This window comes from Zalophus californianus, chromosome 2, assembly GCF_009762305.2.
Source record: "Zalophus californianus isolate mZalCal1 chromosome 2, mZalCal1.pri.v2, whole genome shotgun sequence".
Taxonomy (NCBI): Eukaryota; Metazoa; Chordata; class Mammalia; order Carnivora; family Otariidae; genus Zalophus; species Zalophus californianus.
In genome coordinates, this window is record NC_045596.1 from 182743873 (window position 1) to 182767560 (window position 23688).

The following is a 23688-nucleotide window of genomic DNA, read 5'->3' on the forward strand; positions in this document are numbered from 1 at the left end:
CCAGCAAAGAAACTGAGTCAGTAATAAAAAAACTCCAAACAAACAAAAATCCAGGATCAGATGGCTTCACAGGGAATTCTACCAAACATTTAAAGAAGCATTACTACCTATTCTCAAACTATTCTAAAAAGTAGAAGAGGAAGGAAAACTTCCAAATTCATTCTATGATGCCAGCATTACCCTGATAATCAAAACCAGATAAACCACCACAAAAAAGGAGAACTCCAGGCCAATATTTGCAATGAATACAGATGCCAAAAATCTTCAACAAAATACTAGATCTAACAATTCATTAAAAAAAAAAATCACTCACCCCGATCAAGTAGAATTTATTCCTGGGTTGCAGAGGTGGTTCAATATTCACAAATCAATCAACATGATACATCACATCAGTAAGAGAAAGGATAAGAACCATATGATCTTTTTAATAGACACCAAAAAAAGCCCATGACAAAGTATAACATCCATTCACGATAAAAACCCTCAACAAAGTAGGTTCAGATGGAACATACCTTAGGATTATAAAGTCCATCTATGAAAAACCCACAACTAGCACCATCCTTGAAGGGCAAAAACTCAAGAGTTTTCCGGCTAAGGTCAGGAATGGGACAAGGATTTCCACTCTCACCACATTTATTCAACATACTACTGGAAGTTCTAGCCATAAATGTCAGACAACAAAAGGTAAAATTAAAGGCAACCAAATTGGTAAGGAAAAAGAAAAACTTTCAGATGATATGATACTATATACAAGAAACCCAAAAGACTCCAGCAAAAAAACTGCTAGAACTGATCAACAAATTCAGTAAAGTTGCAGGATATAAAATCAATCTACAGAAATCTGTTGCACTTGTATACACCAATAATGAAGGAGCAGAAAGAGAAATTAGGAAAAAAAACTCCCATTTATACTGCACCCCAAATAAGAAGATACCTAGGAATACACCTAACCAAAGAGGGAAAACTAACCTGTACTCTGAAAACTATAAAACACCGATGAAAGAAATTGAAGATGACACAAAAAAATGGAAAGACATTCCATTCTCATGGAGGAAGAAATACTTTTAAAATGACTATACTGCCCGAAGCAACCTATACATTTTATGCAATCCCTATCAAAATACCAACAACATTTTTCACAGATCTAGAACAAAGAGTTCTAAAATTTATATGGAACCACAAAAAACCCTGAATAGCCAAAGCAACCATGAAAAAGAAAAGCAGAGCTGGAGGTACTTCAAGTTATATTGCAAAGGTGTAGCGATCAAAACATTATGATACTGACACAAAAAACCACACATCGATCAATGGAAAAGAATAGAAAACCCAAAATTAAACGCACAACTGTATGGTCAATTAATCTTTGATAAAGCAGGAAAGAATATCCAATAGGGAAAAAAACACAATCTCTTCAACAAATGGTGTTGGGAAGACTGGAGAGCAACATGCAAAAGAATGAAACTGGACCACTTTCTTATACCATACACAAAAACAAATTCAAGACAGATTAAAGACCTAAGTGTGAGACATGAAACTGTAAAAATCCTAGAAGAGAGCACAGGCAGTAACTTCTTTGACATTGGCTGAAGCAACTTTTTTCTACAAATGTCTCCTGAGGCAAGGGAAACAAAATCTTGACATTTGCAACCACATGGAGTTACTATGCTAAGTGAAATAAGTCAGAGAAAGACAAATACCATGATTTCACTCATATGTGGAATTTAAGAAACAAAACAAAAGAGCAAAGGGGGGAAAAGAGAGTCAAATCAAGAAACAGACTCTTAATTATAGAGAACAAACTGATGGTTATCAGAGGGGAGGGCGTGGATTAAGTGCACAAGGAGTGCACTTGTCCTGATGAGCACTGGGTGATGTATGGAAGTGTTAAATCACTATATGGTACAGCTGAAATTAATATTACATTGTAAGTAGCTGGAATTAAAAACAACAACAAGGGGCACCTGGGTGGCTCACTCAGTTAAGCATCTGACTCTTGGTTTCAGCTGACGTCATGGTCTCAGTGACGTGGGACAGAGCCCCACGTTGGGCTCCGTGTTCAAGCATGGAGTCTCCTTGAGAGTCCCTCCTCTTCCTCTGCCCCTTCCCCACTCTTGTGAGCGCGCGCTCTCTCTCTCAAATAAATAAAATCTTTTTAAAAAATGACAACAACATATAAAGGCGATGGAGGGCACAGTCTTGTTTAGCAAAGTTAGAAATGGACACTAAAAAGTAGCACTTTCCTTAAGAAAGTCTTAAGTTGCAACTATGAATTTTCCATAGACATCGTTTAATAAGAGCAATTATTAACTTTAGAAATGCAACTCTTACTGCATTCTAACTTATCCACTATACAATTCTTCTAAATATCAGAACTTTTGGTTAGTTTAGAATGTGATTTAATTCATAAAAATCAATTTATGTCCTTTTCCTGAATTTCAAGTTATCAAGGAACTTTAGGCTCATGTTTAGGATGCAAGGCCCACCACCATCACTGATTGAAGGTGACACAGCTGGTGATAGAACCAGTCTCTGCTTCCTCCCCCTGCTCTCTCTCACATGGTTTCCCACAGAGATAGCAATAAAACCAACGGCTCAATTTAATTCCTAATAAGGAACAATCTGCATTTCCTTCAGGGCTTTTGATGATCACTAGAATCAACTCAGCAAGGAGTGCAATGCAATAACGCTCACCTGTCCCTAATAATTATATCTGCATGGCCTGGGTGCAAAAGCCAATATAAAAATCAAACGAAAAGGCATATTTCTTATGAGACAATGTGAGAGACATTAAAAGTGCTCTGTCAAGTCTTAGGAGAGAATTCCACCTGCCCTAGAAGGGAGGGCAGCCTCGCCATCATATATGTGGGAGTCAGAGGCCAATAAGATTGTGCTCTGATAATCCTGGCAGCAATAAACATAAACACCATGTACAGGGGCGCCTGGGTGGCTCAGTCATTAAGCGTCTGCCTTCGGCTCAGATCATGATCCCGGTGTCCTCGGATCGAGCCCCGGATCAGGCTCTCTGCTCGGCGGGAAGCCTGCTTCTCCCTCTCCCGTTCTCCCTGCTTGTGTTCCCTCTCTCGCTGTCTCTCTCTTTGTCAAATAAATAAATAAGTAAATCTTTAAAAATAAATAAATAATAAACACCATGTACAGACAGGACATCTACCTAGAATCTGGCTGAAAGAGGAAAGGGTAAATGTGACTGCATTTTTTTTAAAAGTAGCAGTGTAAGACCAGGGTGTTTCAGGTGCTCAGAAGGTATTAACACCAAAGTCATTCTATTTTTTTTTAAAGATTTTATTTATTTATTTGACAGAGAGACAGCGAGAGGGAACACAAGCAGGGGGAGTGGGAGAGGGGGAAGCAGGTTCCCCGCTGAGCAGGGAGCCCGATGTGGGGCTCAATCCCAGGACCCCTGGATCATGACCCGAGCCAAAGGCAGATGCTTAACGACTGAGCCACCCAGGCGCCCCAACACCAAAGTCATTTTAAAGGGAGATGTTAGATTTGGGGGTAGAGTGGAGATAGTTGCATTCTCACCTTCAAGGGACTCTTCTACGAGGGAAGACAGCTTCAAAATCTATGTAGAGACTCGAAATGGAATTACAACAAGCTCATTTGTTGTTTAAAGTTTCTTACTATCTCCAATTTAACTATACACAATTTAATAATAGATAACCTTATCAAGACAGGTAAAAATTTAAATAGATGATAAGTAAAGATTATAAATAGATGATAGGTAGAGGTTTATATAGTTGGCTTGGCATATTGTGCTGCTCTAGCACAGAGGGGGAAGAGCACAACCAACTTAGAATCTCAATCTCTCTCTCACTGGCTCTCTATCATTTCTGCTTCCTAGGACCAGAGGAAGTGGTGAAAATCTCTGTAAAATGTTTTGTAAACACTTTCTGGGTCAATAAATTCCCTAATTATTCTAGTCATTGATAGGAACTTGAACCTCTTAAGAAATTAAGCAGTCTTATTTCCTCTCCATTCATTAAGAAAAACTGCAGAGCTACTGGACACTATTTAGGAAAATAACATAGAAAGTGAAAATTCTTCCATTAGCAACTCAAATGCTCCATGCCTAAAAGAAATGACATAACTTATCCAACTCCTGGAAATATTTGTGTCCTGCATAGTCAGAACTTCCATGGTTATGCTTCTAAGACTGTACAAAAAGTTCGGAAAGCCCTTATGGCCTTGTCTTCTTCACACAGTCAGAAAAAGGTAATGAAAGGTAATCTGAAGAAGTTATATAGCCCACACCAGTATTCATACCATTGGAAAAGAAGTCAAACAATTCTAGCAAGGCAATTTTAGTTCTTTAATTCACCAACAATTATTTTCTAAATAAGACTTGTTTCTTAAAATGTTCTCTGTGTACAACAGAGCAAACATAGACCTACTGAGTAAGGCATGTTTCTTGCCTATATAACAAACTCAAATGGTCAAGCGAAGTTTGTTTTCTGACCTTTGATGGGATGGTACTCTATTAAACTAGGAATATTTAGGTGAAAGGAATGGGAATAAACCTTCCATGAGGGCTGGGACCTTTATATCTATCACTAAGTTGTTAGCAGCATCTAGAACATAATGTGGCACACAGTAGGCCTGCAATATCTGTTGACTGAGTGAACAGATTATATCTGTGTGTTCCTTCCTTTCGAGTACCAGGGGAAAGCAGATGCAGTACAATAATACTGGCCAGGCCAGAAGGGGTGTATGTGACTTTTGGAAACTTTGTAAAAGTCATTGCTAAAAGCTGATCTAGGAGCTATAATGTCAATGATATTATTACTGATATGAGAACCTGATGCATAAAAATAAGTTTGATTCAGCAATTAATTACTGAGCCATTATGTTTCATTTCCACACATTTTTCAGAATCTGCTCAGAGTTATCACTGACAACAGTCACGTCTCCCACTCTGCTGCTTCGCCTTCTCATCACTCCCCAGCCTACAGCAACTGATTTTCTGCTTCCAGCACTGCTCAGGCCAAGGAGACCAATGACCTCCAACCACCAAGTATATAACAGACACCTGACATCTCAAAGGCATCCGACACAGAGAGAACCTGTCCCACTTTGCTTCTGCAAGGCTCGCTCTCACGCTCTGGCTGTGGCTTTAAACTGTGCCACTTCTTCTCTACCTGACACACACACCTGCAGGTACCCCAACCTTTGCCTCATCCTCTTCTCTTTCTAGGTCATTATCTGCTCAACGTTCACTCGCTCCAATGGCTTCAAGTAGTATGCCTGTGCCTCCCATCTCCCTCCTCTGAGCTCCAGTCCCAAACGCCTCCTGGATATCCTGGTGCCCCTGAAATTCAACATGCCCAGAATAAAAACAATCTTCATTCTTCTACCCCGCAACTTCTCCCTTCTTGTGTTCCCTGGCACTGATGCCGCCATTGGGCCAACTGAGCACTCACCCAGTCCTTCCTTCTGCTCCTTCTACCTCCTACTTTTCTCTAGACCCATCCACTTCTCTCCCTTTCCACTGTACCACCCTCCTGTCCATCACCCTGCACCCTGTTTTCTCCCCGACGCTAGTCTCCTCAGAGCCACTCTTGCTCTCTTCCAATCCAAACTGATCTTTTTAAAGTGAAAACCCCTAACAAGGTCCACAGAGCCCTGGATGACACCGTCTTCATCTCCCTCTTCAGATATTTCTTATGCCACCCCCGCCAGCACTATCTCTTAGTAGGTCTTTTTTTTTCTTAGTAGGTCTTTTAATAAAATCAGTAACTAAGAATGACTCAGGAAGCCCTTAAAATATGCTATATTCTGAAAAGCCTCAAACACAAAACCCACAGACATTCCAAATCAAATGATTTTTGTTTGTAATTTAAAGCCAGTTCTCACCGTTCGCATTTATCAAAAGTAGTTTTGAAATATCTTTTGTTACTATGTGGATATGCACAGTTTATCATATGATTCAAAGCGAAAAACTGCTTACTCTTGTCAGAGAATGGAGTCATTATACTTCTGTGAGGTTCCAAAGGTCCTTTTCAGCCAGCTTTTTCCAGATTAGTAAAATATTAAGAAAAGCCCAGCACAAGAGAATCCAAATTTTTATTCTCCCATGTGGGGAGGTTAAAAAACAAACAAAACCCCACGTACATAAAACAACACTTTAACAACAAAAAATGAAAAGCCATCAAATCAGAATAACAACATTCTAAATTAATAATTTTGGTTTTATGCCCTCATTTTTCTCTTTCATTAAAGACTTGTGAACACAGCTTCCCAAACTGACACGAGTGGCTAGACTAGATTTTGACAACCACTATGCTAGATAGTAACTATTGGGGCGCCTGGGTGGCTCAGTCGTTAAGCGTCTGCCTTCGGCTCAGGTCATGATCCCAGGGTCCTGGGATCGAGCCCCACATCGGGCTCCCTGCTCCGCGGGAAGTCTGCTTCTCCCTCTCTCACTCACCCTGCTTGTGTTTCCTCTCTCGCCGTGTCTCTCTCTCTCAAATAAATAAAATCTTAAAAAAAAAAAAAAAGAAAAACTATCTTGTTATTCTAAAGATAGCTTTTTAAAAACTCGTACTTGAAAAGATAAAGTATTGAGAAATTAAAAAAAAAAGCATCCTCTGACATGTGAAACTGCTCGGAGGTTCACAATTAGACCCCAATATTATTACAAACTGGTATGACACTCACATCCAGGCCACTTCTGTTCTCATGTTGGATATAATCAATTTCACAGAATACCTACCTCAAGGTTACTCTGAGACATGATAAAATGAAACAAAGCAAGGCTACTTGATGATTCTGTTTAAGCACAAGAACAAGGGTATTGTGCAACCCACAAAATGCCAAACACCCCCTTCTCTTGCTAAATAAACGCTTCTTCTTTACCCAATCACAGAATTGCCCCACCTTCTAAAAGTATCCAGTGTAGAGCAACCCCCCTATTCCTTGGACCTACCCCCAAACACACAACCAAAGTGCAAATCATGAAAAAAGTTTTGCCAAATGCCCTTTTATTGAGAGGCCCCACAATTTCCGATGGTGTACATCCTTTCTCACTGCAAAGAGTAATAAACTCAATCTGTCCAACTTCAGGTGTGTTTTCTGGTGACCTTTGGCTGAAGGGCACTTATGGTATCAAAGTGTTAAATTCTTTTAAAATTCTCATAATCGCAACCACTTTACAGCATATTAATTCCCTACACACGCTAAAGCAAAATAATTTTATTTCTTCTTATACCCTTCTAATCCTTGTCTACATGTACACACTTTGTATTTTTCTGTTACTGAAATCACTGTACATACTATTTTATTCTGCTTTTATTTGCTTATGTTCCATCAGTTTTAATGAATAATATCCCACCATGATTTTATTCTTAGGTCATTTCTCCTTAGAAAAAAAAAAAAAGGAAGAGAATGCATATCTTGCTCCCACTATCAATACCCTACCTAAGCTATTCAAGACCACCCTCATCTAATTTGCACCCAGATTCCTATTTATCTGATCTGTTGGCAAAGAAAAATGGAGTCTTACTGCTTTTAAAGAAGAGAAGTACTAAAGCATGCTTCAGTAAAACAGCAGTGTAACCTCTGGCTAGACATTTTCCCACTGAATCTACTTCCTTCTCTGGCTGGTCCCTCTCTGTCTCTTGCAGTTACCAAGTCTGGGTTCCTGTGACTTCCTTTTGGGGAAAGAGCCACGGGACAGGCGTTCCCATGACTCGGGGGTTAAGGCCACGGCCGCCACACCGGGGCCGGTCTGGGCTGGGACGCCGCGGCCTTTCCCAGGGACCTCAGGAGTCTAGGCTGCAGCTTCTCCTTCAGCACCTCGTCACCTGGCGGAGAATGCCAAAGTCGGCAAGCAGTCCGTCGCTTAACTGAATTACGTACACAAGTCGACTGGGACTTTTTCTCTTAACAGTTCAGGATGCGCGGGCCTGGAACTGGCACAACAAGCGCGATCACTCAAACTGGGGGTGTGCAAATCACAACCAGCACTGTACAGAGATTAGGATTTCCCCGAAAGGCTCTCTTGTCCCGACTTGTACGGAGTCAAGCCGGCGCAGGGTTCACCAGCCTGCTCTGCACCCACGCCCCCGCACACTGTACCACAGACCCCCGGAGGGATGCTGCCCGGCCCCCGCGGTTCCTCGCGCCCCACCCGCCCAGCCACACCCGCCCCGGCGCCACCTCAGCGCCGCACGCCCCTCTCCGCGCCCTCCCCTAGAGCTCACTCACCGGCGGCGCCTGCTGCGCCAACGCACAGGTAGCAGCCACGGTGAGGAGGACCAAGGTTACGCGACTCCGGCCCAGCATGGTCCCCGCCGCAAGGCCCCTCCAGAGAACGTGGGCAAAGGCGGCGATAAGCACCACCTGGCCGCGGAGCAGGCCGAGCCCGGCCGCCGCGAGACCAGTGACACCGGACCGCACCAAGCGAGACGGGGGGGGAGCAGCGCAGAAGAGACGGGGTAGGAAGGAGAGGACGGGGCTTTTCGGTGTTGCGGCAAGTATGGCAGCAAGAGGAAAGCCTTCCAGGAAGGAGTGGGGAGCCCCCAGGAGAGGAATCGGCGCTCGCGTTAGGACTGTGATGTCGGTAGGCCCTCCCCTCTCCCCGTGGGCAGTGGTTGGGCCGAGCCTGAGCCCCGCCCCGGTGGGTGGGGCTCAAGCACTTTTCCCGGGGTCAAGCCGCCTGGACGAGCGCGCCCACCCCAGAACCTCCTCCGTTGGCGGCTGCGGGCGACACGGGGCCGGGGGGTCTCGCTCCACTCTGGGCCTGGTGCCACCTGTGCAACGTCCCCAAACGGCCCAGGGCGAGGTGTGCATTCAGGCCAGCCCGTGTCAAATGTCCACGAAACGGACCCAGCTCCCCCAAGAGTCTCAAAACACGGCGGCGTAGCACGCGAGCCCGGTCCATCTTTGCCCTCCGAGGAGAGCAGGCCTGAAGTGAGTGAGCTTGTTCGTCCAGACCGTGGAGTCACTGGAGGGGCTCAGGTGTTAGGGGCAGGGAGGGGTTGGCGGGAATCTAATCCCCAGGGACATTCTGAACCCCCCCCCCCCCCCCCCCCCCCCCCCGCCGAATTACCCATTTAGGCTTTTACCGCAGAGCTGACAAGTCACAGAATTTAGGTTTCAGTTACTTGGACTTAGATACAGGTGGAATGACAGGTAGAACTGCAAACTTTCCTTCACTGATGTATTCAGCCATTGAGCAACTCTGTGTTTTCATTTAACCCATGAACCTTTAGCTTGGCAGAACTGAGCTAAACCCTGGAGAAGGGTATGTATTCAGTGCTGTTTAGCTTGCACCTGAAAGACAAATAGATTTAATTGCTTGTCATTCATGCCTTCCATGGTCAGGATCGCTCTGTTGGATGTTACTTAAAAGTCCAACAGGAAACCCCTCCGTCCAGATTGTACTTTCAGGTTGACTCTCTAGGACATCCGAACCAGCAGTTTTAATGCTTGATGAAACTTAGCATACTATCACCAAAATCTTCATTTATTTATTTTTTCTTGTGTGTTTGAAATTATAATTTTACCCATTTCTATTACTTCCTTATAAAAATCAATCTTTTTGCTGGAGATTGGGAAATGAAAATTTTATTGGGGGGTAGGTAACAATCTTCTTGTCAACCTTAAGATAGCCAGTTAATTTGCCAGCAAAATAAGTTTGTTTAGAATAGCAGAGTAATTGCAATTTAGGACATTCAAACTGCAAAACCCTAGGCAAGTTGGGAGAACAAAAAGGAGGGGCTTGTTTTTAGAGAGTAAAGGGGGAAGTTGGAAGCTGTTTGGATCTGGAGTCCATTGGAGGAGAGCAGGAGTTCCCTTGTGGTGACTTCTTATTGGCTGAGTTGTTGCTGGGACAGTAGGAAATCTTCCTTTCTAGTAGTGGGGCAGTAAAGTAAGCTACTTCCTATTGTGGAAGGTACAGGTAAAGCTTTTTCCTACTGGAGTCCGTAAAAGGTGGTAAGTGGTAGTGTGTGAGAAGTCCCTCTTCAGGGCTTCCTAACGCCATTTTAAATGGGATTTTCTTTGCTCATTTTCACCCTCTCTTTGAGGAAATTTGACTTTGAGACATCTCACATGATTAAAGTGGTTCCTGATTGAACAGGAAGCAAGCAGACCACAGAAATGTTCATTAATTCAAGAAATACGGTCAGCCTACAATGTACCATGCATTTCTTCACTGACTGGGGTTAAGCAGGCAACAAAAAAGACAGAAGGTCCTTCTCTCATGAGGCTTACAGTCTAGATGAGAAATGGACAATAAACACAATACATAAGAAAATTTATATAGAATGTTACAAGGTGAGAAATGTAGAAAATGTAAGGGGGAATCAAGAGTGGGGAGAGTCACAATGTTAAATAAGATGGACAGGAGTGGCATTACTAAGAAAGTGAAGTCTGAGCAGAGATTTGAGGCAGGTGAGGGAGCTCTCCTGGAGGATGTCTAAGGAAGTGTTCCAGGCAGAGGGAGCAGTTGGGACAAAGGTTTAAAAAAAGAGAATGCCTGGCATGTTTGCCTATAGCAAGGAAGTCAGTGTAGGTAGAGCAGAAGTAAAAGAGGGAAGAGAAGTAGATAAAGTCCCAGGGGAAAGGGGAGTAAGGCAGATTACATAGGCCATTACCAGCCATTTTAAAGGGCTTCATTCTGTGAATATATTGAATTATCTTGGACCTTAAAATCAGTGTGCAGATGTAGAGGATTCCCATCTTTTAGTATCTAAATAGCTATTTGGTTTGAAGATCATTCACTTTAAATACTACTTAGGGCACTTTAAACATGTCACCAAACATATTTTTTTTCCCTATAAGAGGATGTCTGTTGGTGATTAAGTGGTCTAGCAAAATCATTCTTTATGCAGAAGAAAATTGTCATTTGGCATAATATTCTTAGGCACAATTTTCACATAATTTTGCATTCAACTTTCAAAGGCCTTTTATATACTGTTGTTTTCAAATTAAAAAATTTAAATCTACTTTTCCAAAATATACCATTTTATGCATTTTTTCTTACACATATATAATTTTTCCTACTCCATTCTTAAGTATTAGAAATGTACAGAAAGTCAAGGTGAAGCATGTGGTCATAGGAAACTTTGCCATGCTTTGTGGCATACTGACATATTCACAGAAAATGACATTTAAATGTACAAATAACCATGTTGGTGGGAAGGGTGATTCAAATACTATCTTCACAACAAGCATCAAGTTTAAGACTTGGATAACCTGTTTAGTATGCAAGACTCAGCATCAGTAATCAAACTGTTTATCAGAATAGCTGAAGTTCTTGGCAAGCTGTGGACCTTTTTAAATCTCCTACTAACATTCCTAGGTTTCTGAGGTGGAGCCTTGATTTAAAATCATTGCAATCTAAGCACCCCACCCTAAGTGAACTCTACTGCACCTAACACCACATTACTCAGAACAGGTATGGCTTGCTTTAAAAAAAGTAAATATTCAAAAATTCAAGAAATATAATGTTTCAGTTCAAAAAATAAACCTTTTACTGGAAGCATTTACCAGTGAGTTGTTTAATTTTAAAAAGGGCTTACTTTAAAACATAATCTGAGATTCCAAACTTAGACTATTGTCCATCTTTTCAGGTAGGACTCTAGAGAATAAAAGATATGAAAAATGGGAAATCAGAGGTCATGCAAAATTGTTACACAATACTTTTCCTCCAGTAACTTTATCACACTATAAAGGATTTTACTTGCTTTATGTTTTACTCGTATATAGAAAAACATGTTAAATCATTACATTCAGCTCAAGGCATCCTGTTACACAACTACAAACTTAGAGCTCACATTGAATATAATTGTCCTTTCTTAATGTCAAAGTAAAATAATTATCTTAGTTATCTTTCACTTGGCACTTACCTCTTTCTTTGTGAAATACTTTTGATGTCTTACTGAATCTCTGACACCTCAGGCACGTGCGTTTGAAGAGCCACTTTAAAAAAGTCCTTTTGTCCTACTTCCACTTCCTTTGATAAGACATGATTCTGACCTGAAAATTATTTAATTGAGCTCAAATCCAATAATCTCTAATTTTTTTGTTCTTATTTCATATTCTTATATAGTTCCCTTTTACCTAAGCCCTATTTAATGTTCCTGCCAGTTGTTTCTCCTAAGTTTGTGATAAATTCACGTATTCTCACAATACCTTTGAGCACTTACTCTCGGTGCTGGGTAACTGGTGAACAGATGGCCATGCCTTCCCAGGGCTTTCAGCCTCGTGGTGGAGAAAAATGACGATGGAAGGGAAAAGGTAAATCAGATGGGTGTCTTGAAAGCTTTCAGTACGTTTGGATTATTATTCCATACTCTCACCTCTGGTTTAATATTGTAGATGTTTCCCCAACCTCAGTTCCACTCTTCCAGTATGCAGCAGCCAAATGATCTGGATGAGCCATATCCGTATCCTGATCTCTGGACGTGGGCCCTGGCTGGCCTAACCTTAAGGTTGCCCTATCCTTCTTGCCACAGTGCTTGGCTCCAACGTTAATCATTTAGACTCCTGAATCCAACAGGCCATTTTTTGAAGTTCAAGGTTTTGCTCTATGATTGAAGCAGTTGTCCTTATCTTCTAACAGGAAAAAGTTAGCTAGTAGTCCTCATTGCTACTGGCATTCATGCTGTGAACTTGAAGGGACCTGCCTAAGGAGGAGTAGATACTGTGGACAGCAAAGAGGAGAGATGGAAAGAAACTGGGTCATTATGACATTGTTAAGCTGCTAGATCCACCGTGGAGCCTGCACAACAGCTGGACTCTTCATTAATGTGAGCCACTCCTCCTCTTTATTATTTAAGCTAGTTCAAGATGGTTTGCTTACAAGTTGTGTCTAATACCATATTAAAACAGGTATCGCTACCTTCTCAAGAGCACAGGATTTACTGTAAAGCTGTAATGCTTAAGTTTCAAGGCCTTCACTTGCTCAGGCCTCTTCCAAACTTTCTACCTAATTTCACACTTGCAATTTTATATTCTTTTCCTTAAAGAGGACTATCCAAATTGTGGAAGCTTCAGGCTTCACAAAACCTGCATCTACCATCAGACGTTCTAGGGAGAAAACACCCACCTTTCTCTTTAATTCCTTCAATCCACATGTTCCTAGGAAAGGAATGCCTTACCTAATTGGTAAATAGCTGGAAGGGTCACTGCACACACGTGGCCTGACCTCTCTCACTGAGATCTGCTTGCTCACAGTGATAAGCTCACTGCAGCAAGCCCTGGGTGACAAGAGTGAAAGGGGAAGTAGTTGGCTGCCTTTGACCACATCTTCCAAACCTGGCACTTGTCCAACAAAGTTTAAAAACACTGTGTTCTCACAATGGCTATGAAGACTCTGAAGAAAGCATCATGAAGGACTGGCTCTGGGAGATGTGGAGAGAAGGAAGTCAAGGACTGGAGCCTTTTGTACGTACTTGTGCCTGCTACTCCCAGCCCACCCTCCTCTGTTCACTCCCCCCATGTTAGAAACTGGCTGTGCCCCTGGGGAGCAGTTGGCATCTGTCAAGGGACTGACTGCATGAATACATTCCAGAGGAGAAAGACTCGGGATCCCATATGGGCCTCAGGTCTAAGTGTTTTCTCTATTCCAGTTTACTCAGCAGTAAAGCTGATATTGATCCCCATCTAATGCCTGTTTATATTTCTCAATTGTTTTCACTTCAGAAAGTGAGGAGACTGCTTATCACCCCGAAATGACAACAGAAGTCAGCAATAGCAATTCTAGTAATAATCTATGTATAAAAAGTACTAGATGACCAACTGAAACTACCAAGTAAATCCTAAGTGGTATGAAAGAAACACATGTGGTAAAATACAAATTCCTGATCTCAGGGAGTCTCCAACTGAAAAAGAAGAGTACTAACATAAATATATAATATATATATAATATATAACTTAGGAAGCCAATCACAATTCAGACATATATATGTTCAGTTATTAGACTGAACCATATGAAATCACCATTTTTGTAGGTTAAAAAGTAATCAGACATCAACACTTCCACATGGCCAACCTATTATTACCAACACCCAACATATTCACAATTATTTGACTTGAATTGGAAACTGGTGCCATCACACTGCAGATTATCTGTAGGTCTCTCTACTGGCTCCTGGTTCTCCTCAGCCCTTGGAGATTTTTCATACCTGGCTCACTGTCACTTTTTCTAATGTGATTCTCAATATTCTTGGTGATTGCAATATCCACAAAAAACAATCCTCTTCGTACTCCGGTTTCTTGACTTCTTCTTCTCTTGCAATGTTCTTGGCCTCTATTTTACCTCAAATACCTTAGACATTGGAAATTTTACTTCATTTTGCTTATAAATACCACTGTCTTGATTCTTCCTCACTGGCACATCTTGAATATTCTCTGTTGGTTTCTTCTCATCAACTGACTTCTATATGTGGGGTGTCTCAGGCTGTCTTCAGGTGTCTTTTCTCCTTTTCCTATGCTCACTCCTATGTGCTCTCATCCAATATCATGATATTAATGCCTTCTCTCGTTTGATGACTCTCAAATTCATGTCACCAGCTCAGACCTGTCCCCTGAACTCAGACTCATCTATTTGTCTTCTCAACATCATCTACTTGGGATATGTAATAGGCATCTTAAGCTTATCATGCCTAAAAATGACCTCTCTATTTTCTCTTTCCTAATCCACATGGTCCCTATCTCACCAAATGGCAATTTCATTTTCTAGTTTGCTTAGACCAAAGATCTTATAGTTAATTACCTTTGACTTTTCTCTTTCTTACCATATACCCAGTACACCAGCAAATCCTTTTGGCTCTACCTTCAGAATATATGGAGAATCTGATCACTTCTTACCAGTTCCACTTCTGCCTTGGTCCAAGTTACTCTCATCTGGATTATTTTAATAGCCTTGTAACTGGTATCCCTGCTTTTCCCCATCATCAAATCTCCACATAAATCAGATCATGTCACTCCTCTCCTCAAAATCCTCCAATGTCTTCCTACCTCACTCAGCATGAAAGCCAGTGTTCTTACCATGGCTTACAAGGCCGCTTAGGATCTGGCTAACCTGCTACTTCTCTGATCTCATATCCTTCCAGCTTTGCCTTTTTTCATGATGCTCTAGCCACATTCATCTTCTTTACAGACTTCAAACGTGTCAATTAGGCTTCACTTGAAAAACGTAGTACTAACTGCTCCCTCTGTGTAGAATGTTCTTTCACAGAGAGAAATGAGGTTCATGCAAATGCTCAGACAGTCCTTTATTAGGGAGCCTTCCTACAGCATCATATGTAAGACTCTACAGGTATTCCTTTTCCTCCTTCTTCCCACTTAACCTGACTCCAAACAGCATCCCCCACCTGCTCTTATATCTGTTTTCTTCTTGTTTAGCATCTGTCTCCTAAGGGCAGGGATTTTCTTTCGTTTAACTGCTTAGTCTCAGCACCTAGAACAGTGTCTAACACATCATAGCACTCCATAACAAATACTTGTTGAATAAACTAAAGGAACTGCATTAACATCATATGCCAAGTGGTGTCTAAAATAATGTAAGGAATCACCAAATTACAAATGGATTTTTTCCAGAAGTTTTTAAGTTGGGTGTTTGGAAATCAGTATGCATTTTCCAACAAATATGAAGGAAGTGCTGTTATTCCCATCTATGGTTGAGAAATCTGAGACTTAGGGTAAGTAACTATGCTTAGGTTTTCTGATTTCAGTACACCTAACTAACCACTACACTAAATTCCCAGGCCAGATTGCAAAACCATATGTAAGTCCATGGTTCGGATATATTCTATAAAAAAGAACTATAATGGAAGACACCTATCTTACACACAAATAGCTGTATCTAGAGCCTGGATTGACCTCCTAGCTCTCTAGATTGTTCATTCAGTTACCCCTATTCCTTGGTGGTCTTTGCTTTCATCAGCCTATCTGCTTTCTTCCCATCCATCAGCTCACTGCTTCCTTGCCATCCTCCCCTCCCCAGCTTTGATTCCATGTTCCATCATTTTACTACTCACTTACCAATATATGAGATTTTTGCTTTTTGTTCTTTTATTACCTGTCCTGTAAAACCCCAACCCTGGAGGAATACAATTATCTTCTGTACATACATACCTACACTGCTGAGTTCTGCTCAACTAATTAATTATCCTTATAAAAATCTTCTTGGTCCTTAATACTATGTAGCAAATCTATGATTCTCATGCACTTTATCTGTCCCTTAACAACTCTTTCAAAACCCTCTTCCCAAAACTTTCATCATCTACTATTTCTTGCATTACTCTTAGATTACCTTATCTTCTTTTTCATGGAGAAAATTTCAGAAAGGAACGACCTCAATTCTCTGCCACCAAATCTACATACAAATCTGTACCTGTCCCTAACCTTTCTACTTCTGCCACAGCGGAGAGTCTGTCCCTCCTATTTAAGTCCAATCTCCTCACTTGTCTTCTAGGTTCTCACTTCTACTTCCTTTTCAGGAATACCATCCTATAAATTATGCCTTCTCTCTTGCACTTCTAACCTTTTCTTCTCTCTTGACTTCTTGACATTAGCATTTAAAAGTACTCAGATCTCCTCTATGTTAAGAATAAAGTCTCCCTTAAATCCCGTTGCCAATCTCATTCTCCTCCATTCATAGCCAAAGTCCTCAAAAGAGTGTACTACACTGGAAATTCCCAGATACTGACCTATGCACTAGTATCACATCATCAGGAGTTCCCATGCATCTGTGGTAAAATAAGAAACAATAAGTTAATGCTACCCACGTTTACCCATTTAGCAAGTTCGAGATATATATATTGGAAGTTACCAGTTGTCTTCTGAGGACTGTCTCACATTTTCCAAATGTGTAAAATTTTAGATTTATCTTTTAAAAACACTTCATTTGTGCTTCAACTTTCGATCTTCCTTAGCTGTGTGCTAATTTCTATAATATATATTCCAAGAGGGAGTAGTTTCTGCATTTTTGATATTTTTCTCTATATGGTATATATCTCTTTTATGGTGAGTATATTGGAAGATGGTAAAGAAATTAGCAGTCTTTTATAAACTCTGAAGGAGTTTAAGGCATTACTAAGTATCAGTTAACTCTAAGTTATCTTTTTTTTTTTTTAGGGTTTCTGAATAATTCACTGCATTTTGCAGAATATATGGTCTTTGTTCCCTTTTTTCATTTTTGGACTAACTTTATGGCTAAGTCAGAGTCCAATTTTTGCATGTACCAAATGTCTGAAAGAATATCAGTCCTCTTATGTAAAATGTTATTCACATATCCTGAAGTTTACATTTTATGATTATGCCATTCAATTCTGAGTTTTGTCTGCTCAATATATTAAATATTTAGAGCTATATGCTATGGTAGATTTTCCAGTTTCTTCACATAGTTCTCAATTTTTGCTTGTATATTTTGATGTTATTTGATGTGTACAAGTTTAGAATTGTTTTATCTTCAAACTGAAATGACTTTTTATCATTATATAGTAATCTGATTTATTTTTTTTTTTCTAAAGGCAAATCTTGTCTTTTAATATAAGAAACTCACTGAATCAAATGAATGCTGATAGAGCAAAGGTAGTGTAATTAAACTGGGACAGGAAACTTCTAATTGCATAGGAAATACATGAAAGAATTAATCATTCTAAGAGAAGAATCATTTTCCTACGAGCCCCACTGTTATGGATGATATTTTCGTGAGCCTGGGCCACCTTCTCCAGTGAATACTGAGAACCTATTACAGGTCTCAACCAACCAATTTCCATTCCAGCTTGAAGGGCGGCTGCAAATTGCCTAAATTCCTCCTTAGTTGATGAATAGAGAACAACTCCAATTATACTAGATTCCTTTGCCATGATGTCCCGTGGGTTTATTTCAATAGGACCTCTGCTGCCAACAACTATTACTCGTCCTCCATATGACAGAAGATTCAAATCATTACTAAGATTTACATTAGCTAACATTTCAATGATCACATCAATTCGTTTTTCACCAATAGATTTCTTAATTTTATCAATATAATTAAGTTCTCTGTGATTGAACACTTCATGGGCTCCATTTTGCAAAACAATGTTTTGTCCTTCCTCAGTACCAGCTGTGCCCAAAACCTTTAAGACATAAGCTCTGGCAATCTGGCATGCTGCTAGTCCAACTCCTCCACTAGCCCCATGAACCAGCACACTTTCTCCAGCTTTCACACGGGCACTGTGGAGCAGAGCTCGATAAGCAGTAAAATAGAGAATACCGAAGGCAGCTCCCTGCTCAAAGTCCGGTTTTTCTGGCAGTGTGTAAACACTGTGATCTGCTGCGAGAGCATACTCGGCATAGCCCCCAGAGATGGTGCTGGTAGTGAAAACTCTGTCACCTTTCTTGAAAGTGAATACATTATCTCCAACGGCTTCTATTACACCAGCCACATCTGAACCAGGAGTATAGGGTAAGAGTGGTTTTCTGCTGTAAGTACCAGAACGAATATATGTTTCCACTGGGTTTACACCACACGCGTGGACTTTGATCAGAACCTGATGGTCTTTTGGAATTGGTACTGCAATATCCGACTGGAGTTTCAGAACTTCTGGTCCACCAAATTCAAAAACTCGAATCACTCTCATCAACTTCTGTCCAGTCGCCATGGTGATCCGGTTCTAGAGTGGGGAAGCAAAACCTGCGAAGGCTCACTCAGACTCCACAGAAAAGGGGACGGACCTGGGCCAGTAATCTGATTTATACAGTAACTTCTTTTGAATTTGTAATTAACATAGCTGTAATTTTTTTTGTTAAAATACCTTTTCTCCATTCATTGATTTTTCTGAATTCTTATGTGTCTTTAAACAATTTTTGCTTGATGTTTAAAAATACGATTGAAGGAGCACGTGGGTGGCTTAGTCAGTTAAGCGCCTGACTCTTGGTTTCAGTTCAGGTCATGATCTCATGGTTATAAGGTTGGGTCCTTGCATCTGGTTCAGCACTCAGCAAGGAGTTGGCTTGAAGATTCTCTCCCTCTGCCCCTCCCCCACTCACATGTGCATATGCACGCACTCTCAAAGAAATCTTTAATAAGATGAAATAAAATAAAATAAAAAAGGTGATTGAAAAATTTTGGAATGCTTGGCAAATTTACATTTTGATGACTTTTTTACATTGATTTCTGATATTATATGCTTTCCACCTATTTTTCCTTTTCAAATTTCTTTTTTTTTTTTTTTTTTAAGATTTTTATCTATTTGTTAAGAGAGAGAGAGCGTGAGCACAAGCAGGGGGAGAAGCAGGCTCCCTGCTGAGCAAGGAGCCCAATGCAGGGCTTGATTCCAGGACCCTGAGAGCATGACCTGAGCCAAAGGCCAATGCTTAACCAACTGAGCCACCCAGGCATCCGTTTCTTTTCCTTTTTAAATTTCTTTTGGATTATTTTTTCCCCTCTTTTTGTTGGAGAATATATGGTCTTTGTCTCTTTTTTCACTAGTTACCCTAAGTATTTTATTTTTTTTAAGATTTTATTTGACAGAGAGAGAGATAGCGAGAGGAGGAACACAGGCAGGGGGAGTGGGAGAGGGAGAAGCAGGCCTCCCGCAGAGCAGGGAACCCCGTGCAGGGCTCAATCCCAGGACCCTGGGATCATGACCTGAGCTGAAGGCAGACGCTTAACAACTGAGCCACCCAGGTGCCCCACACCCTAAGTATTTTAATTTGCCTACTTAACAAAGTTAACATTTTTTTTCCTCTCCTCTTGAACAACTTTAAGACCTTATAATAGTTTGTCCAATCTCCCTCTCACTGTCAACAGCATGCTATTTTTGCCTAATACTTAGTTTTAACATCCCTTTTACAAATTATTTTTTTAAATACAGTTTTGCTTAGTTTACCCATTATTATCTTTGATATCTTTGCTTGACATTTCTTTTCACATCTCTGACCTTCCTTCTGGGATAATTTTCCTTCTTCCTAGACTTTCTCTGTTGTAATTTCTTTTAATAATGATCTATTGGTGATAAATCCTCTCAATTTTTCTCTCTAAAATATCTTTATTTTGCTTTATTATTATTTTTTTTTGCCTTACTATTGGAAGAAACTTTCTAGGTTGACAATTATTTGTCTCAGCTCATGGAAGATACTCTTCTGCTGTCTTTTGGCTTCCTATCTGCTGGTGAGAAGCCAGCAGTCTGCTGAATTGACATATGTTTGGGTGATTACTCTTTTATTTTCTAGCTCTTTTTATTTTTTTTATTTTTATTTTTTTTTAAAGATTTTATTTATTTGAGAGAGAGAGAGAGAGAATGAGAGATAGAGAGCACGAGAGGGAAGAGGGTCAGAGGAAGAAGCAGACTCCCTGCTGAGCAGGGAGCCCGATGTGGGACTTGATCCCGGGGCTCCAGGATCATGACCTGAGCCGAAGGCAGTCGCTTAACCAACTGAGCCACCCAGGCGCCCTTCTAGCTCTTTTTAAGATGAAACGTTTTTCTGTGTAGTTCTGCAGTTTCACCACGATGTGTTGAAGTGTCTGTCTTTATTTCTTATGCTTGGGATTCCCTGGGATTCCAAGATCTGAGGTCTCAAAAATCAGTCATTACCTTTATCATCTCTTTCCCGTTCTGTTACCTACTTTTTATACTTCAATCGGACATATATTAGACATTTTCATCATCATGTTCTGTGTCTCTCTTGACCTTTATTTCATCATATAGTCCATCTCCTTGTCTCTGTAAACTGTACTTGGGGCCACTTAACCAGATATATTCTAGTTTATTAATTCTCTCTGGCTTTGTTTGATGTTTAATGCACCAGCTGAATTTTTAATTGTTTTTTATTTTTTTTCTTTCATATCTGCTTTGTCTTTTTTTTTTTTTTTTAAGATTTTTATTCATGAGAGACAGAGAGAGAGGCAGAGGCAGAGGGAAAAGCAGGCTCCCCTCACAGCAGGGAGCTCGATGCGGGAGTAGATCCCAGGACCCTGAGATCACAACCTGAGCTGAAGGTAGACGCTTAACCGACTGAGCCACCCAGGCACCCTGCTTGGTCTTTTTATTATGTTGTAGTTCTTGCTTATATTCTGGAGTTTTATTTAAGTATAGTTTATATTCTACATTTGGTATTTTTAAATTTTTCTACTTGTTTCTCTTTGTTCTAATGGTATTGTGTTTTTCTGTGTATTTTTTTTTTAAAGATTTTATTTATTTATTTGACAGAGAGAGAGAGAGAGAGGGAACACAAGCAGGGGGAATGGGAGGAGAAGCAGGCTTCCCGTGGAGCAAGGAGCTCGATGTGGGACTCAATCCCAGGACCCTGAGATCATGACCTGAGCTGAAGGCAGACGCTTAACGACTGAGCCACCCAGGCGCCCTCTGTGAATTTTTAATTTTGACTGTGAGCTGCTTATTTTCTTTGAAAAATTTTTTTTGGTAGGATTTATTTTAAGGTCAGAAAAACAGAACCAACTGAAACCATTTCAAATTGAATTATCTCCTTGAAATTTTTTCTTTTAAAATAAGAGGTAGTGTGACTTTGAGTCACAAACCCATCTGAAGCCAGCTTATGGTTACATCTCAAGGGAAGATTCTTTTTCCTTCCATTCTACTTAGTGCCAAAGAAAACATTTCTTTGTACCCCTGTTTGTGCAATAAGATTTATTTCTCATTCACTGTTATCCTTGAAGGTATAGCCCTTTGTAGTCACTGATGGGTGAATACAGGCTCCTACATCCCATTTCTTGGGTTCCTGTTGAAGCCAAACCTCAAAGTCTCTGGGATTTGGCAGAAACTTTTAGGTGAGAGTGAGCTTGGTACTTATCGGCCTTGGACGTTCCTGCTTTCCCTCTGGTATCTATAGATTCCTTTCTTTTATGTGAATGAGTGATGTTTCAAAAGATATTTGCAAATATTTTATCCAGTGTTATCAGTTGTTCTATTAAGGAGTACCATTCACAGTATCTAAGCTGTCACACTACTGAAAGTAGAAGCCCTGGTTTTATAAAATCAAGGTCAAACTCCCCCACTTCCCTTGGGTTTAAAATGAGTGAGGTGCAAAATCCCAGGAAAAAGAGAGAAAGGAAGAAAGAAAGAAGTCAGTGCATTTAGTACTTGTGACTCTGTGTAGTTAAATGGTTGGTATATCAGCACCATTCCCCTCAACTCCTGGGTAGAAGTTGCAACAATGGGGATGGGAGGAGAAGAAAGAACAGTGAATGTGTTCTTAAGACATGTAAGATGACTTTTCATCTTTCATTTCTTATTTAGATCACATGGCAAATTGATCAGTTATTTTCTTTCTTTCTTTTTTTAAAGATTTTATTTATTTGACAGAGAGAGCGAGAGAGTACAAGCAGGGGGAACAGTAGAGGGAGAGGGAGAAGCGGACTCCCTGCAGGGAGCCCGATGCGGGGCTTGATCCCAGGACCCTGGGATCATGACCTGAGCCGAAGGCAGACGCTTAACCATCTGAGCCACCCGGGTGCCCCTGATCAGTTATTTTCTAATATTAAAGAGAAAACTTTGGATCCTGTTTACAGTTGGAACTGGGCAAGATGTGGAATTTTTTTTTTTTTAAGATTTTATTAATTTGACAGAGAGAGACACAGTGAGAGAGGGAACACAAGCAGGGGGAGTGGGAGAGGGAGAAGCAGGCGTCCTGCCGAGTGGGGAACCCGATGCGGGGCTTGATCCCAGGACCCCAGGACCCTGGGACCATGAGCTGAGCCGAAGGCAGACACTTAATGACTGAGCCACCCAGGTGCCCCAAGATGTGGAATTTCTTAGAGCTAATGTATTTGTTATATAGGAAAATGTTAGTATTGAATTGGGAAATGATACTTTATGTTCTATGAATGCAGTAACTAGTAAATAATATTATATTAAAAAGAATACTTTATTAGATTTAGAAGTAAAACTACAAGAAAATTAAATCTATTAATAACAGAGAGGGCTTGGAACTGAGAGAGTATATTTCAAAACATTTTAAATGAAAAGTGCACTGGGTAAAGGGATGCTCTTGGAGGGTCATTCAGAGATAGACACCAGGATTTCCAATCTCAGAAGACACTGGAGCAAAAAGCACGTTTAACCCAACTGGTCTGGGTGGAGTAATTTAAGATGGGAGTAAACGATCAGCCGAGCTGCGAGACAGAATTTTTTAAGGCAGATGAAAGAAAGGTCACAGTAGTGTGAATGCTGGAGTCAATGAAACCAAGATGGGAGACTCCATGAAGACAGGACTATGAGCCAGATTTCAGGTGGGTCAGGATACTGATGAAGAGCAGTGCAGAACTGCAGTGGTAATGGGTATGGATGGTATGTGCTTCAAAGCCTGAGCTGATGGGTGGGGTTAATGAGAAGTTTCAAAACTGGTACTTGGGGCCATGGTATATAATTCTCCAATTCTGGATGCACTGGAATGAGAGCTGAATTCAGAGTGGAAAAAGATCAGAAGGGGCATTTTCATGGGAGAGTCAAGAACAAATTTGTCTATTAGAATTTTTTGTTTACCCTTGTTTTTTTTTTGTAGAATTGATAAGATTTTTTTAAAATTTTTTATTGTTATGTTAATCACCATACATTACATCGTTAGTTCTTGATGTAGTGTTCCATGATTCATTGTTTGTGCATAACACCCAGTGCTCCACGCAGAATGTGCCCTCTTTAATACCCATCACCAGGCTAACCTGTCCCCCTACCCTCCTCCCCTCTGGAACCCTCAGTTTGTTTTTCAGAGTCC

The 23688-nt window shown here is 40.7% G+C and overlaps 3 protein-coding genes across 6 annotated transcripts in view; all 3 read right to left on the reverse strand.

Moving 5' to 3' along the window:
* The window catches only part of ASAH1 (N-acylsphingosine amidohydrolase 1), a 48162-nt gene extending 39663 nt beyond the window's left edge, over window positions 1-8499 (reverse strand). Inside the window, exon 1 of the mRNA XM_027599518.2 lies at window positions 8224-8499. Coding sequence (XP_027455319.1) covers window positions 8224-8301 — 78 coding nt within the window. The 5' untranslated portion in view covers window positions 8302-8499. The remainder of the gene's footprint in view (window positions 1-8223) is intronic.
* Window positions 8500-9417: 918 nt separating this feature from the next.
* FRG1 (FSHD region gene 1) overlaps window positions 9418-23688 on the reverse strand; it is a 40296-nt gene continuing 26025 nt past the window's right edge. The window contains exons 8-9 of one of the 4 annotated variants that reach the window (XM_027599524.2): window positions 16680-16718; window positions 9418-12667 (exon numbers count right to left, since the gene is read on the reverse strand). In XM_027599524.2, coding sequence (XP_027455325.1) covers window positions 12598-12667; window positions 16680-16718 — 109 coding nt within the window. In that variant the 3' untranslated portion in view covers window positions 9418-12597. The remainder of the gene's footprint in view (window positions 12668-16679; window positions 16719-23688) is intronic. The other 3 variants (XM_027599520.2, XM_027599522.2, XM_027599521.2) reach the window with 3 other exon arrangements.
* Window positions 16735-19223, reverse strand: LOC113925027 (quinone oxidoreductase-like). Its single transcript, XM_035726270.1, has one exon. The coding sequence runs from the start codon at window positions 18615-18617 to the stop codon at window positions 17625-17627; it is 993 nt and encodes a 330-aa protein (XP_035582163.1). The 5' UTR covers window positions 18618-19223; the 3' UTR covers window positions 16735-17624.